The sequence below is a fragment of the Lytechinus variegatus genome, chromosome 1 (assembly GCF_018143015.1).
Source record: "Lytechinus variegatus isolate NC3 chromosome 1, Lvar_3.0, whole genome shotgun sequence".
Lineage (NCBI taxonomy): Eukaryota > Metazoa > Echinodermata > Echinoidea > Temnopleuroida > Toxopneustidae > Lytechinus > Lytechinus variegatus.
In genome coordinates, this window is record NC_054740.1 from 9920944 (window position 1) to 9936590 (window position 15647).

Here is a 15647-nt window from a genome sequence, read left to right on the forward strand (position 1 = left end):
CACTGTGCTGCACTAGACCCAGGTGAAGTGAATGGGTACCCGGCAGGATTAATTCCTTGAAGCTGTAATAACAAATATTGGATGAAAACAATGCAAAGGACAGTATATTAGCTAAGGGTTCAAAACATCAATGCTTGTCGTGTGTGTAAGCTTTCTTTAGAAGTTCATATATTTTTTTAAATATCGAGCAATTTGCAGTATACACTACCATTCAATTGAATGGTGCCAATTAACAAATACCAACAAAACATTTTGTAAAATATGATAAATAAATTTATGTTTAACCATAGATGGGAAGAAAATAACCTATTATCTAATGGGAGGCCCCAATGATGACAAATACCACAACAAATGAATACCTGAGGACAAAGCGTCCACCCCTCCCCCTCAGCCAACATACTGATTTTTTTTCAGCTATGCCACTGCAGGAATACAATCTGTTTTATCTCATGAAGCATGCAATATTTCCTACTGAAGAAAATTCTTACACACATACCTTTCATAACTCCATTTTTTTCTTGTACACGGCACGTTTTCTGTGTTCAACACCCGTCGTGTCATTCCCAGATAAGGCTGGACCATTAACCTTATCATCCAGTGTATCCGTCGTCCAAACTTTGAAAATTAAATAAAATCAATTTGAGTGTTGTAAAATCTGCATGTATGTGCAGATACAAACAAAAATAGAATACTAATATAGTAATAGAAAAAGAATGATCTTAGAACTTTAATTTTAGAGATATTTTTCATGGATCTCTGATTACCAGCCCAGAATTCAAGAAAACAATAAGGAAATGTGATATTGTTCAGCTTAGTTCAGACAAGGCTGTATTATAACTGTGCATGATTTATACTAGTAATAGCTATGTCATCTGAAATCAAATTTCCAGAGCAGCAATTTTCAAAAGGAGGGTAATCGATGACATAAATTCCATTTCCCTGGTATTGACAATCGCAGAAGCGGATCCAAGTGGGCACATTTGACCTGGGGTCCGTTGTATATTTAGAGTTGCAATAAATCGCAACTCTAAATATCATGCGCAACTTGATTTTCAACCAATCAACAGCGCGCATTTGGGACTTGCGATTAATTTTTTTACCTGCGTTTAAACGCAACTCTTTCTGCAATGGACCACTGTGCCCCCACCTTGAGAGCAAGATAAGAATGTGGCTTTCTTACACAAGTGTTCCCCCCCCCTTCGAAAGTTACAGCAAATATTTATATTGAAAATATTGTCTCATACAAGAGGATCTCTTTTTTGGTTTGCTTGTTATTCAAAGTTTCCTTGGGAAAATCTGCCCCACTACCCCCTTTGAGAAATCATGGATCCGTTCATGGACAATCATATGTCAGTGGATGAATTCCAGACATTGTTTTAGGCAAGTTTTGATCAGTAAATAAATAAAAACAGATAAAATGTGATCACAGGACAAACTTAAAAAAAGGATAAAATTTACTTTAAAAATTGATATGCCTAGCCCCATGAAAAAATCTAATAATACCCTCCCGCATTAATGCTTCACAAGTTTCACACCAGCCAACTTCGAGCAAAACTCCCCACCAGAAATTGTCTACACACATTTTGAGGTCAATACACAATATGCCCACCACTTTTCAAAATATTGCGGATTGCTTGGATTTGCCGTCATGTTGATATGGACCGAAGTTATGCGACCAAAAGATTCGCATGTGGCATGTTGGCTGTTTGTTCGCCACATGTAAGCATGATTTGTTCGCTAACTTCAGTCCCAATAAACATTACAGCGAATCCAAGCAATCCGCGAAGTGATGTCTACGGATTAGATCAACTCATCGAGATCGAAGACTAAATACAGCCGTTCCAGATATTTTGAAAAGCGGTGGTATTAACATCGAAATGTGACTGAGAGACCTGTCATGACATTTGGGAACAAATTTTGGTGACGAGGTATGCTGGTAATCAGCCGGTGCAAAACTGCATTAGCGCCATTTTTCTCTGCATAATTATTGCAGCCTCTGTAGAAAAATTGAATAGGAATCGTTTGTCACTCTGTCCAGTCACAGTTCCACACACAAAGTGCACATTTCACCATACGTGCCATGAGTGGTAGAGTGTAACTTTATACTAATTATAGGGGCTGCGTAGCCTTTATCATTTTTTAAACTTTTTTAAGTTTAGGACCCCTTCCATGTTTCACCTCAATTTTATCTCATTTACCAACATCCATCAACAACAACAAATTTATAGGCCTAATTCCAAAACATTATTTGTCGCGGCAAGTTTTCAATTTCAGTGAATTAACGTTGTGCAGTAGGGCTATAGGCCCTACGTGTTTCACAATTAACGTTTTGACAGTCTTGACATTAGATTAACAAATCATTCATTCATGAATTCAACGTAGTCAGAGACGGTTATTGTAAAACATTGACAATAAACATCAGGCAATATGAGCGAATTACTAATCTATTCAATGCTCCCCGAGCTAAACTCAGCCAACACAAAGCATAAGCACTCCCTATCGTCATAGCCACGTCCCGGCCGCGTAGAGCAGCGGCCAGCGCCAACGGGGCAATGGCGGTGGCAGTGTAGTGGTCGTGGCAGTACACCGACATCTAACATTTTGAGACAATTTGAGAAATAAATCAAAGAAAATTGTTATAGAACTTACTGTTTAGACTTCTACAAATGACTTTGAAGTCGCTGTCCGAATCTGACCCATGTTCCTTTAGTTTTTGATGAATTATCGACGGACTTATCAACAGCAAAACGGCGGTCCCGGTAGATGGAGTTTTCTTTTTCAAATATTGTAATTGGCGGTTAGACGCACGTGCGCGCGCGTGCAATAGAGCTAGCTAGCAAGCAGCCAATTAAGCGGCCCGGCCCTGCTTGCCAACGCATATGGGGGGGGGGGAGGGGTGGATTAAAACCAAATCAGGGGTGTCTTCTTTTTCCTCTCGATTGCTTCTGGGTTGGAAACCATGATGGCGTGAGTGCCACTGTTTTCCTTGGATCTTGGAATCTATGAAAAAAGTTTTCGATCCCTTCACTTTTTTTTCCTGTTCTCTCTCTTCTATTATTTTCATTTTTATTTTCGTTGTCTTTTTTTTCTGTTAATCTTTCTTTTCTTCTTTGCCTTTTTTCTTTTCTTGTTTTTTCCCCTTTATATATATTTTTTTACTCACTCCTCTTAGTTTTAATTTGCTTTTGTAATGATTGAAATTGAGATTTCATTCAGTAGATTTCTTTTCTGTTACATTGTACTATACCCTGTATGGCGGCAGGGAATTTTGATAGGGGTGAGGGAGCAAGACCATGTGGATAAATCATTTCAATCAAGTAATGCCGGCCTATAGAATAGCTCTCCTCTTTATAAACGCCGTCCACAAGTGGGAAAGAATATTTAGGGTCTAAAAATAGAATTTTGAAAATATCATTTGTAAAAAAAGGGTGAAATAATTCATGATTGGAAGCAGCTATAATAGCGTACAAATGGGTTCAGATGGGGCTTTTGACGTTGCAGACAGACCAAATCAGGGTTTGCGGATGGGAATTTGATAGAGGTTGGGGGACCAAGACAACCAACAGTGAATTCATTTTGAGCAAAATATGGGGCATTGCAAGAAACTTGCAATCGAAGCAATCGAACGCAAATCAATTTCAGACTCCAAAATCATGAGAGTCATACTTTTCATTGCAAACTTGCAACTGATCCATAAAAAAATCCAAATTGATATGTTCTAGATAAACTTAATGTATCATCACCTGTAAATTTGCATCTGATCAAATTTTGGGATTGATTGCAAATATCTTCTTGAAACACTCAATATATAGTTCTTTTTACAAAAAGCGGCCATAAACAAGCAAAATGATTATAAAAATAGAATAAAACTTATTAATTAAAAATTAAAACCCTTTTTATCAAAAAAGATTTCATTGACCGATTGATTTTATTTTTGCACCCATTGCATCAGATTTAAATTTAGACGGTAATATGTACAATTGTAAAATATAACAAATTTATAATATTGTATCATAACCACTGGATCAATAATATTTAAACACATATACACCTTTTACTTAATAAGGACAAAGACAATTTAAAAGAATGAAAGAGACCATGTTTACAATCATGAGCGATTACACTTGATTTGGGGAAGCTGCTCGCATAAAAGTCACAGGTCAAATATTTAATTAACTCTAAATACCTTTTAATCTTTGATATATTTTCTTTAAATCTTCGGAATTATGTTAATGGGTAATGCAATTGGGCATATCATTCACCATTAACACAAATGGCATTCATTAGGCAAACACCACTAAGCCACTATAGCTTTACAATTATCCAACATGATTATATATACCACTAGGCACATACTACTAAGACACCATATTGATACCAATCATACCATTATAGAGGCACATACTACTGAGACACCATTGAATACCACTGAGACACCATTGTATACCACTGAGACACCATTGGGTATATAATGGTATACCATGCAGTCATACCATTAGAGGCACATACTACTCAGACACCATTTGACACCACTGAGACACCATTGGGTATAAGGTATACAATTTATCATACCAGTCATACCATCATAGAGACACATACTACTGAGACACCATTGAATACCACTGAGACACCATTGTATACCACTAAGACACCATTGGTGCATGGTATACCATTCATTATACCAGTCATACCATTAGAGGCATACTGAGACACTATTGAATACCACTGAGATACCATTGTATACCACTGAGACACCATTGGATGTATGGTATACTATTCATCATACCAATCATACCATTACAAGCACATACCACTGAGACACCATTGAATACCACTGAGACACCATTGTATACCACAGAGACACCATTGGGTATATTATGGTATACCATGCAGTCATACCATTAGAGACACATACTACTGAGACACCATTGAATACCATTCATTATACCAGTCATACCATTAGAGGCATATACTACTGAGACACTATTGAATACCAGTGAGACACCATTGTATACCACTGAGACACCATTGGTGTATGGTATACCATTGATCATACCAATCATACTATTACAGGCACATACTACTGAGACACCATTGAATACCACTGAGACACCATTGTATACCACTGAGACACCATTGGATGTATGGTATACTATTCATCATACCAATCATACCATTACAAGCACATACCACTGAGACACCATTGAATACCACTGAGACACCACTGGGTAAATGGTATACCATTCATCATACCAATCATATCATTAGTCACATACCACTGAAACACCATTGGGTATATGGTATACCATTTACCATTAAATAAACTACCAATTACCATTAAGAACTTACCATTGAAACACCACTTAAATACCATTCGCGTACCATTTACCATTCAGATCACCATTCAACTACCATTCGGCACCATTCAAATACCATTGGCGATTTTTATAAGGGGGGGGGGTGGACCCTTTACCCTCCTGCCTCTTTCTTGCCCCAATTTGAGAGGATATCTTTTGGATGATGGGGAAACAGACCCAGCAGCATGGTGTAGTTTTGAAACAGGTCTTTACTAATGAGATAAAGGGAGGCAGTGGGCCCTTTCTACCCTTCATCCCAACCCCCTTAGTTTGAGAGGTTTAAAATTTTGGATGAGAATCAGACCAAGGATCAGGGGTAGTTGTGAATCAGGTCTTTACTAATGAGATAAGGGGAGGCAGTGGACCCCTCTCCCTCCTTCCTTTTCTAGTCCCCCCCCTCCCGAAGTCAATTTCAAAGGATATCATTGTGGATATTAAAGAAACAAATCCCAGCAGTGTGGTTTTGTAACGGGTATTACTAATGAGATAATGTGGAGGCAGTGGACTGCTTCCCCCCCCTTTTCTTGCCCCTTCCTCCAACTTTATCTCCTGCCCCTTCCCCCAACTTTATCTCCTGCCCCCCCCCCCTCAAGTCAGTTTAAGAGGATTATCATTTTGGGTAAGAAACAGACCCCAGCAGCATAGTGTAGCTTTGAAGCAGGTATTTACTAATAACGGGGAGACAGTGGACCCCCTCCCCTTCCATTTTCTTGCCCCTTTTCCCACTCTGGCCCTCCCCCACTCTTTAAATCTGTTTGAGAGGATATCAGCTTGGATGAGAAACAGACCCTAGCGGCATAGTGTAGTGGACCCTACTCTCACCCTTCTACTCTTTCCCCCACTTTAAGTCAGTTTAAGAGGATATATTTTTGGTTGAGAATCAGACCCATAGGCATGGTGTAGTTTTGAAACAAGTCGCTACTGTAGGCGATAAGGGGGGGGGGGGGAGTGGACAACTACCCCTGCCCCTCTTCTCCCCCTTTTGCACTTCATCCCCCACCCACCTTAAGTCAGTTTTAGAGGATATCATTTTTTATGAGAAACAGACAGACCCCAGCGGCATGGTGTGGTTTTGAAGCAGGTGTATGGTTAATGTCAACCACTTCCTCTGATCTGACAAGGTGTATTGTTGAAGACCTCAAAAGCAACACTCACTTCTCAACTATTCACGAGCACAAGGGCCCCCTCGTGTGTTCCGCAATAGGGTCAACCAAGGAACATGAATTAGCAATTGAAAGATTACGATCTGAATGTATACATCTGATCCTCATCTAATTTTAATTTTCATGAAGAACCAATTTATGAATTGTCTCAATATTTTTGTAAGATTGCAATTTAACAGGACTACATTGCTCAGAATGTTGCATTATGGGTTAAGAACTTGACCAGGTTTGATTAGTTTTAATAGGACTTTAGGTAGTGCTATACTAAAGCTGCTGGTTTGTAGTTGCTTTAAATGGGTTTGTCCTTTGGTTACTTGTGCAATTTTGGATGTTTGTTAAAGGACCAATGACTAGTACATGTTAAGTTCATGGTGACAATCATTCAGTTGACAATGGGAGCTGGTTGGTCAATGTACTTGTACAAAGTCCTTTTGAGCTTGATTCCATGTAAAGGATTTTTTGAAATTGCAGCGAGACAGATTCTGCAACATAGTAAATCTATTGGAAATGCCCATGAAGTCACAACAAACACCCGAGAGGTCTCTGTCGAAAATTAGTGAACCGGGACAGCTGATCGTCGCAAGAATTTGAGCTGACAAAAAATTGCACATATGTTGATTGTCCAGAGGTTCAGACGACACTGCTGTTTTGATTCACTGATAATGACTGCTTTGTCATAAAGGGCTTTGGTCAATACATGTTGATTCCCTTTGTTACAAAAAGCATGTGTGTTGTGTCGCAAAAAATCCCTATTGAAGGGGTAAACACATCATTGAAAAGACCTAGACAGGAGTCTGATTATTTTAAGTCTAATTGAAGGCCTTTTGGATTAAGAGGGTATAAACATTGTCTTACTGGGTGTCATGGGGGTGAAGAGAGATTAGTTAATCCCCTAATATAGACCTACACCTACATGTAATCAGCCACCCTGCCAGTAATCTTGCTTGCTTTGGTGATCTAAATATATATATCTATTCTGTTTAATCAATATGTATTTCATTTTGATGAATTAACATGTATTTTATATACATGTACAAACATATTGAAAAAATGATTGATTTTATTTCTCATGATAAAAAATTGCATTTTAACAGTGTAAAATTAATACGTGCAGACTAAAAAATGTAAAATATGGTAACCTATTATATCGAAATGTCAAATCTAAGATGTAGATCACTTGTTTTGTTTTTTTATCTTTCAGCCACAGACTAGAATACTTTACAGAGATATCATGGGATGGCATCGTAGACGTATCGAGACTACCTCTGCCAACATCTGTTTGGAAGTGACAAGGGCCATCTTCAAATTTCTCTTTCCTTGCCAGTGAGGAGACTAGTCTTCCATTTCAGTTTTTTTTATACTTGGTATTGAGGAGACATTATTGACATGTGAAAAATTTGTTGGCAGTCACCAGTGGCAGACCGTGACCTGGAGGAGACAATGATTGGAGGGGCACTGTATTGTTTGTGAACAATTTTGTGCCCCTCCAATGCTTTATCTCCTCCGGGTCACGGTCCGCCACTTGTTTGTGGGTATAATTGTTTGTATGGTGCACCCTGTGCCTGTGAGGCTTAAGTCAACCGCACACCTTACGATTGGTCTGCGATCAGATTTTTTAATAAAACCAAGTAGAATTTGATGCTTATTATTGAGGCATGGAATATCTTCCTGTGTAATGTTCGAAATCATCGTACGAATACTTCCGTTCAAATCTGTGACTATGCTATCATCCTTCTTAGAATAAAAGCAAATTCAATATCTAGTCGTAATGACGTCACAGCAGTCGTACGATTGGCTACGATTCGAAACTTATTTTGCATTTACTTCAAATAAAGGCTTGCAATCTTTCAAAATGGTTATATTAATATTCTTTCAATTAATTTTAACCTCAAATAAAATGATATGTTCCATTCACATTTTCAGAAAATAAGCAAAATGTGATTTGTTCCAAAATCGGATCGCGAACAGTCGCAATGTGTGCGGTGGCCTTTATAGAGCGTTTCATCAACATTTTTGTCCGACAAGTTGTTGAATCTGACTTCGTTGATTTTGATTGGCTGAGAAGCACTGTTAAAATATTAAGTTTCTGATAAAACAGGACTTGTCGGATGAAACCTTTGAAAAGTCTTATTATGATGACCCCACTCCTAATGATATATCCTACTGGAGGCCGTTTCATAAAGCTGTTTGTAAGTTAAGAACGACTTTAAGAACAACTGGTGATCCTTTTGAGGTAAATGTATTCACCATTGTTCATTGGTGATTGTTTTGCACATAAGAAAGGTTCACCAGTCGTTCTTAACTTACGAACAGCTTTATGAAGCACCCACCAGGGTTTTCTCCTGGTGTCATATGAATATTGCAAAACAATCACCGATGAACAATGGTGAATACCATTTACCACAAGAAAGGATTACCAGTCATTCTTAACTTACGAATAGCTTTATGAAACAGCCTCCAGTAGGATATATCATCAGGAGAGGGGTTATCAGGAGAGTGTTTCATAAAAAGACTTGTCAAAGGTTTCATCCGACAAGTCCTGTTTTATCAGAAAGTTACCATAGTAGCAGTGCTTCTCAGCCGATCAAAATCAACGAAGTTGTCAGATTCAACATTTTGTCAGACAAAAATGTGGCAAATTAAGGGAGTGAATGCATGTATGTATATGAACACACAGGGCCTCCATAAACATTTTGTCCAATGGAAGAGCTCATAAAACCCATGCAATTAGCACTTAATTGTAAGGTGAGGGTTTTCTGCTGTACACAAATACAATTATTTAGGCTTCAAATATCAAAGTCCAAATATTTAAGTTGAGTTTAGAGTCTGCTTAGAGTCAACCTTCCATAACAACGTAGAAGCATTTTTTTTCAGACCAGAATATGCAAAGGTGTTATTTACAAGTCGAATTTGGAATAGGTCAAATAGATATCTTTTGTCCCAAAATGTTGACTTACTCCACTTCACCTACATGTATAAATTGACTTCACTGACCTACTGCCCCAAAAAATGAAATATTCATTTGAGACTATTTTTTAGCATGCTTAAGGCAATCATTTGTTTTATTTATCAATCTATTAATTTCTAATATATACATTTTGAAAGGAGAAATTTGTAAAGTAAAGAAAATGTTTGGAGATGAAATTGAAAATTGTAAATTATCAAATAGAAGTACAAATAAGTATCTCTAAGAGTTTTCAAACTTCAATCTTTGGAACTTTTTGCTGTAATTTAAAGTTTTCTCCCAAATTAAAAAACACAGTCATCAGTGATGGATCTAGGATTTTGAATAGAGGGGGTACAAATAGCAAATAGAGAAATGGAGGGTGCAGATGATATTTTTCTTAGAATTAGCTGTATTTATACAAAATGGGCAATATTCAATTTATTGAGGAATGTGCCCTGTGCACCCCCGCCTAGATCTGCCACTCATCATCAGACTGTTTTGGCAGACAGAATGCTGTAGGCGGTCTTAAGAAGAGTATGTACATCAATTTGGGACAAAATTAGATAGTTGTTTACATCCTGATTTTAATTGATAACATCCTTATTTTTCTTTTCTGTTGGTCTTTCTAATTCTTCAATTTAGGGAAGAGCATTTACTGGTCAAGGTTTTGAAATCCCAGGCCCTTTGACATGAAGCACAGTGATTGATCACAGGGCTGGTTAATATGATTGATTGCATTGACTTATATATGATCAATCGTAAATATCAGCTCAATGATTGATCGTAAGTTTATGTTATCGGGTGCTGCATGGCCAGGTGGGTGTTTCATAAAGCTGTTTGTAAGTTAAGAGTGACTTAAAGAATGACTGGTGATCCTTGTGGTAAATGTTATATAACAAAATGTTAATAGGGGATCGTTTAGCGTGTACAGAAAGGTTCAACAGTCATTCTTAAAGATGCTCTTAACTTACGAACAGCTTTATGAAGTGGCCCCCTGGGCTTATGCAGGAAAGTAGGGTCCTGTGTAAAAAATGTGGAAAAAATTGTCATTTGGAAAACCCTAGGCCTTTGAAACAACTTAGGCCTACTTAAATAATCTGATGGAATATAATTATGTGAATTGCATTAATGACATTATCAATTATTTTTTTACTTTATTTTGTATTGCATCTTTAAACAATGATTTTAAACAAATGATGTTTATAATTATTTAATCATTATTATAATTCATTATATTAGATCCATTAATTAGCTCTACACATTATGGCATACTTGTTTGATTATTCCCTTTAAGGCAAAGATGTTTGAGTCAGGGGGAGATATGTGTCGCAAAAATTCCCAAGAATGCGGTAGAACTTGACATCTGCGACGGACCTATACAAGTATGTGCCCAGCTGTGCCATGGTACTCAAATCATGAAGAAATATAGTCATGTGACAGTGAGAGACCTCAGAATAACCAAAAGAGGATCTGTGTCATGCCTGGTTTACTAAATATTTCGTATTTTGGATTTGAAGGTTTAGAGAGAATTCTTCACCCACGGTTTGAGGTCTTTACTTACAGAAGGTCTGCACTCAAAACAGTGATTTTTTTATTGAAAAGTGATTTATAAATACTTTCTAATTAACTGGGAGACTTTTTGTAAATAAACCAAGTATATGCTTTAATGAGATGCTGTCTCAGGGTCGCAATATGATGACATGTGATAAGCGGATGTGTTATGCTTCTTAGAAAGAATTTCCAATTTTTGTTGTTTTGAAGAGGAGTTTCTGCATCCTTATGTTCTTTCTCCGGGGACCAAATTGAATGTAACTGTGGTTAAATTAGATATCAGATTCATGTCACAGACATATTTTCTGGCTGCATTGTAAACTCCTTGTCCTTTTTGTATACATGTAGTTTGAAATATAATATCAAGTTTCTATATATTTGTTATTTCTTGTTTGTGAATTTTATAAGTTTGAGGATTTTTTTGTGGACAGTCAATTCTCATCATTCAAACTAAATGCAATATTGCATTTATATTCAAACTGATTTACTTTAGAACAAAGATATAAATTCATTATAAATATATTTCATTTACGAGCCCTACATTTAATACAAAGTAAACTGGTGGATTCACACTATGATGCGCCATCTATCGGTTGCAGCGGATAAGGCCAATTTCTAACTTCGGGGTAGAAATTGCGCACAGACAGCGCACAGTGCTCGTGTATTGTAATGTGACTGTGATTCTTCTTAACTCACAGACTCCCATGCCTACCTCCTCCTATCCCCTATGTTGCGACCCCTCTCATCTTAAAAAAGTATACCATACAAACCAAACTGCCACTACTCCCATCTTGATGAACTCCAATTTCATGTATACACAGAGGGTCAAACAAACAACAGCATAATTACCTTCCAGACATACCCCATCAACTCCCAACTTCATTGCAAATCTGAATGGATCATATACCTCATGACATACAAAAAGTGCCACAAGCAATGCATGCGTAAGACAGAAAATACACTTTACACCAGAGATTCAGCAAGACTAGATTAGAAATTCGAAATTACAACTCAACAAAGATCATCCCCAATGTCCTCCACCTCATTCTCCCTGACCAGTGGCAGATGGGGGGGGGGGCTCAGAGCATATGCCCCCTATTTTTTCTGCGGCCCCGAAACCCCCCCCCCCAAAAAAAAAATATATAAATAATGGCGCTCCCTCAAAGAAAACATTACAGGAGAGTGAGACAGAGTGCATCATAATCACATGTATGCACTAGCTAGTGCAAGCAACAGATGTCAACTTTTTCCCATGAGGCATTGCGAATATCAGCCTGTCTTCTGCAACAGATCTAGATGGTGCACAATATTGTGAATCCACTGAATTCTAAATGATTCATTTCAAACTTAAATTAAAATTCAAATCATTCCTCACTCTTTTTATTTATTTTTTTTTGGGGGGTGGGGGATTGGAGCACACTGATGTGTAGCTCACTTTTAGCTCTGGATATTTGTGTTTTGTATTATGTTCCAGTTTCGTTTGGTTGTACATGATGTTAATGAATTGATTTATTGAGACACCAGGGACCTGGAGGACCAAGTCTATGAGTTTTGTGGACTGCGCCAGCAAGAAAATTTGAGATAAGTTCTTTGCCATGGACGGACTTGTTTAATATTGTAATACTTGAAAGGCGTTCTGAGGTAGATGTTAGATTTGTACACCTAAAGGCAAGAACAGAGAGACTCCATCAGACTGCAATTCACAGATATCCCATAGTATGGGAAGCCCTGCCCTCTGAATGCAGAGTTGAAATAGTCTCAGGAAACATTTAAACATGTTCTGGGTGTCCTCAAGAGTGATAAGTTCCAGTTAGATTAAAATATAAATCAAAATATGTCCAAGATCCACAACACATTTTCAAGCTTCATTTTTATTTTCTAAACGATGTCCAATATTCTGATTTTGTTATATCTTTAATCTCATGCGTTGTAAAGTTATTTATTTCAACTGTTCCCTAATTCTGGCTCAACTATCTAAATCAAATATTTGTTCCTCCTGGTTTTCTATGGTTATGTTAATCATAAGTTGGTTCCTTTTTTGTGCAACCTACCTGTTTTACACTATCATGCTATTCCATTTTGTAACATCATTATATGTAATGATCTTTGTTCACCCAATCAGGTGTGGGAGGGTAGGCCTGTGGGCCATTAAGTTGACCTATTCTCTACCCAGGCTACCTGGTTGGGTGAGAAAGGGTCTAAAAATATTTGTATTTTTTGTACTATTTTTCAATCTTGCATTGTACATGCTGTCTTGTTTTTGATTAAGTGCCGAATAAAATAATATAAAATAATAATGCCCAACTCATCAAACGGGTTTTATAGAACACACTTCCAAATCCCCTCGAAACAAATGATACTGTAGACAAATTCAAAACAGCTTTCAAAACTTTGAAATGTACCTCCATTCATCAAAGTGAACTCGCTATTCAAAGTTGACATGACATACATGCTCCTGCAATATTTGCTTTGTGTTTGGTCTTTATCTCAGAGGGCATAGGGTCTTAATAATCAATCTGGTTATGAATTCTTTATTTTCTCTACAGCATGGAGACATATTTTCATTATATGATATATAAGAACTGACTATCAACTGTCTTTTATTTAAATTTTCTTGAATTGTTATACAGTGGTGAGAGTTGGAGGAGATTGTCTTTGAAATGCAGATATTTTATTGTTGCCAGCATTATGAGATTTTATACATTTCAATGTTGTGTTATGGTGTACTTGTTTCTTTCTAATCAATCTGGTCTTGAATTATTTTAGTAATATACTTTTAAAGTCTTTTCAAGTCTCTATAATCAGATTCAATTGGAAATTCCTTTGTAGCAAATGCAGAATTTGTAAAATAAATGATATATTTTATTACTAAACTTTGAGTTGGCAGAATTATTTGGCACAGCAGTGTAAAGCGAGGCCTTGAGTTTGTGAGAGATTTAAAGTTTTTAACTATAGAGGGAGCCAAACACATCAAAGAGCTGCGAATGGGATGCTTAAATCTTGGCAGAATCCATTACAAAATCTGCATCCTATTGACACATAGGCCCTGTAACACAAAGCCATACATGTAGAACAGTTTTTATTTTTACAATTGATCTCCTGACCACAATGTAAAAATCAATTGTGAAAATATAGTGTTTGATCAATCGATTGGAGCCAGAGCATTATCTTTGCTGTGAATTAGGGGGACATTTGGGAGACAACGGCACATATCCTCAAATTGCACTTGTGCCATGGTAAAAAAACCCTGAAGAGGTGTTGTGGCTCAGTGGATAAGTCTCCAGACTTTGAGCTACAGGGTCTGGGGTTCAAATCCCACTGCAGCACTTGCGTCCTTTGGCAAGGCGTTTATCTACATTTGCCACTCACCACCCAGGTGTAGTAAATGGGTACCTGGTAGGAAGGAATTCCTTGAATGCTTGAGCGCCCGATCAGGGAAGTCGTGCTAAAGCTGGGGTAATAGTATGCAGTGCTTAGAAACATTTGTATTAAGTGCTATATAAATGATGCATATTATTAACCATTGTTCATGCAGATATTTTTTTATCATCGCTCTTTCCTTTTAGCACCCTTTGCCAAAAGCATGAATTTTTTTTATAGTGTAGGTAACAAAATAAGCATATCTGCATATATTATAGTCCATGGTTTTCTTCCATAGTACAATTGAAACCCCTTGAGAAAATGGGTCAACAAGTTTGGAATCCTCTCAACCTTTCCCCACATATTGAGGGTAAATGTAAACATAAACATGTAAATTAGAGTCCATGAGTATAATACATGTATATGTCACCTTCATTACATGCTTTTAAATCAGAAATACATTAAAGGTAAATGAAAGTAGTTGCAATAAAACACTGATTTTGTGGAAAGTCTGTAAAGCCAAAATTAAAGTATTACTATATCATCGTGGATCTAGATCTGTACAGTTACATAAACTGAACTTTGTGAAATCATAAAATCTAAGCTGAAAACGATCACACTGAAGATCGCCAACACAGATAGGCACACGTGGGACAGTGTATTGTTATTGTTGGAATAAAGACCCGGCGGAAGTGACCGAAACCACGCTTATTTCTCAGCAAATACACAATTTCTTCCGGAATCCATTGGCACATATTTTTTATTCATACAATCAGACACTTGGGTGGTCATTATATTAGATTCTGTAAAAAGTCATTTTGAGATCGTTACCACAACTGGCATTCATCTTTAAAGTGTGCATGGTCATCTCATGGCATAATAGAAGAATGAATCCAAGGAATATCTATTCTCTTCAGTATAAAAAAAAGAGGATAGAATAAAGCAAAAAAATAAAGGTCCATCAAAACTGGTAATGAAATGAGAAATTCATGAAAGCTCAAATTTGTCAATGTTGCTTCAAACCTGCAAATTTACAACAGAAGCACAACTCAATATTTTCAGAAAGTAAAACTCCTAATTCTAATCATTATCTGTAAAGAAGATGCGTGTATTTTTGTGTACTAAACTGCTCATACATGAGCTCATATGAGCTAGAAACAGATGTGGAGGAATGAGAATTATTACTGACTTTTCTTGATACAACAAAGACTATGATTACTCAAATGAAATGAATAAACCCAAAAGTTCATGTAGTTTGAGAAAGACACA

The 15647-nt window shown here is 37.1% G+C and overlaps 1 protein-coding gene across 1 annotated transcript in view; it reads left to right on the forward strand.

The window, feature by feature from the left end:
- LOC121424707 (UPF0462 protein C4orf33 homolog) overlaps positions 1 to 7992 on the forward strand; it is a 40167-nt gene extending 32175 nt beyond the window's left edge. Inside the window, exon 7 of the mRNA XM_041620493.1 lies at positions 7722 to 7992. Coding sequence (XP_041476427.1) covers positions 7722 to 7809 — 88 coding nt within the window. The 3' untranslated portion in view covers positions 7810 to 7992. The remainder of the gene's footprint in view (positions 1 to 7721) is intronic.
- Positions 7993 to 15647: the final 7655 nt, after the last annotated feature.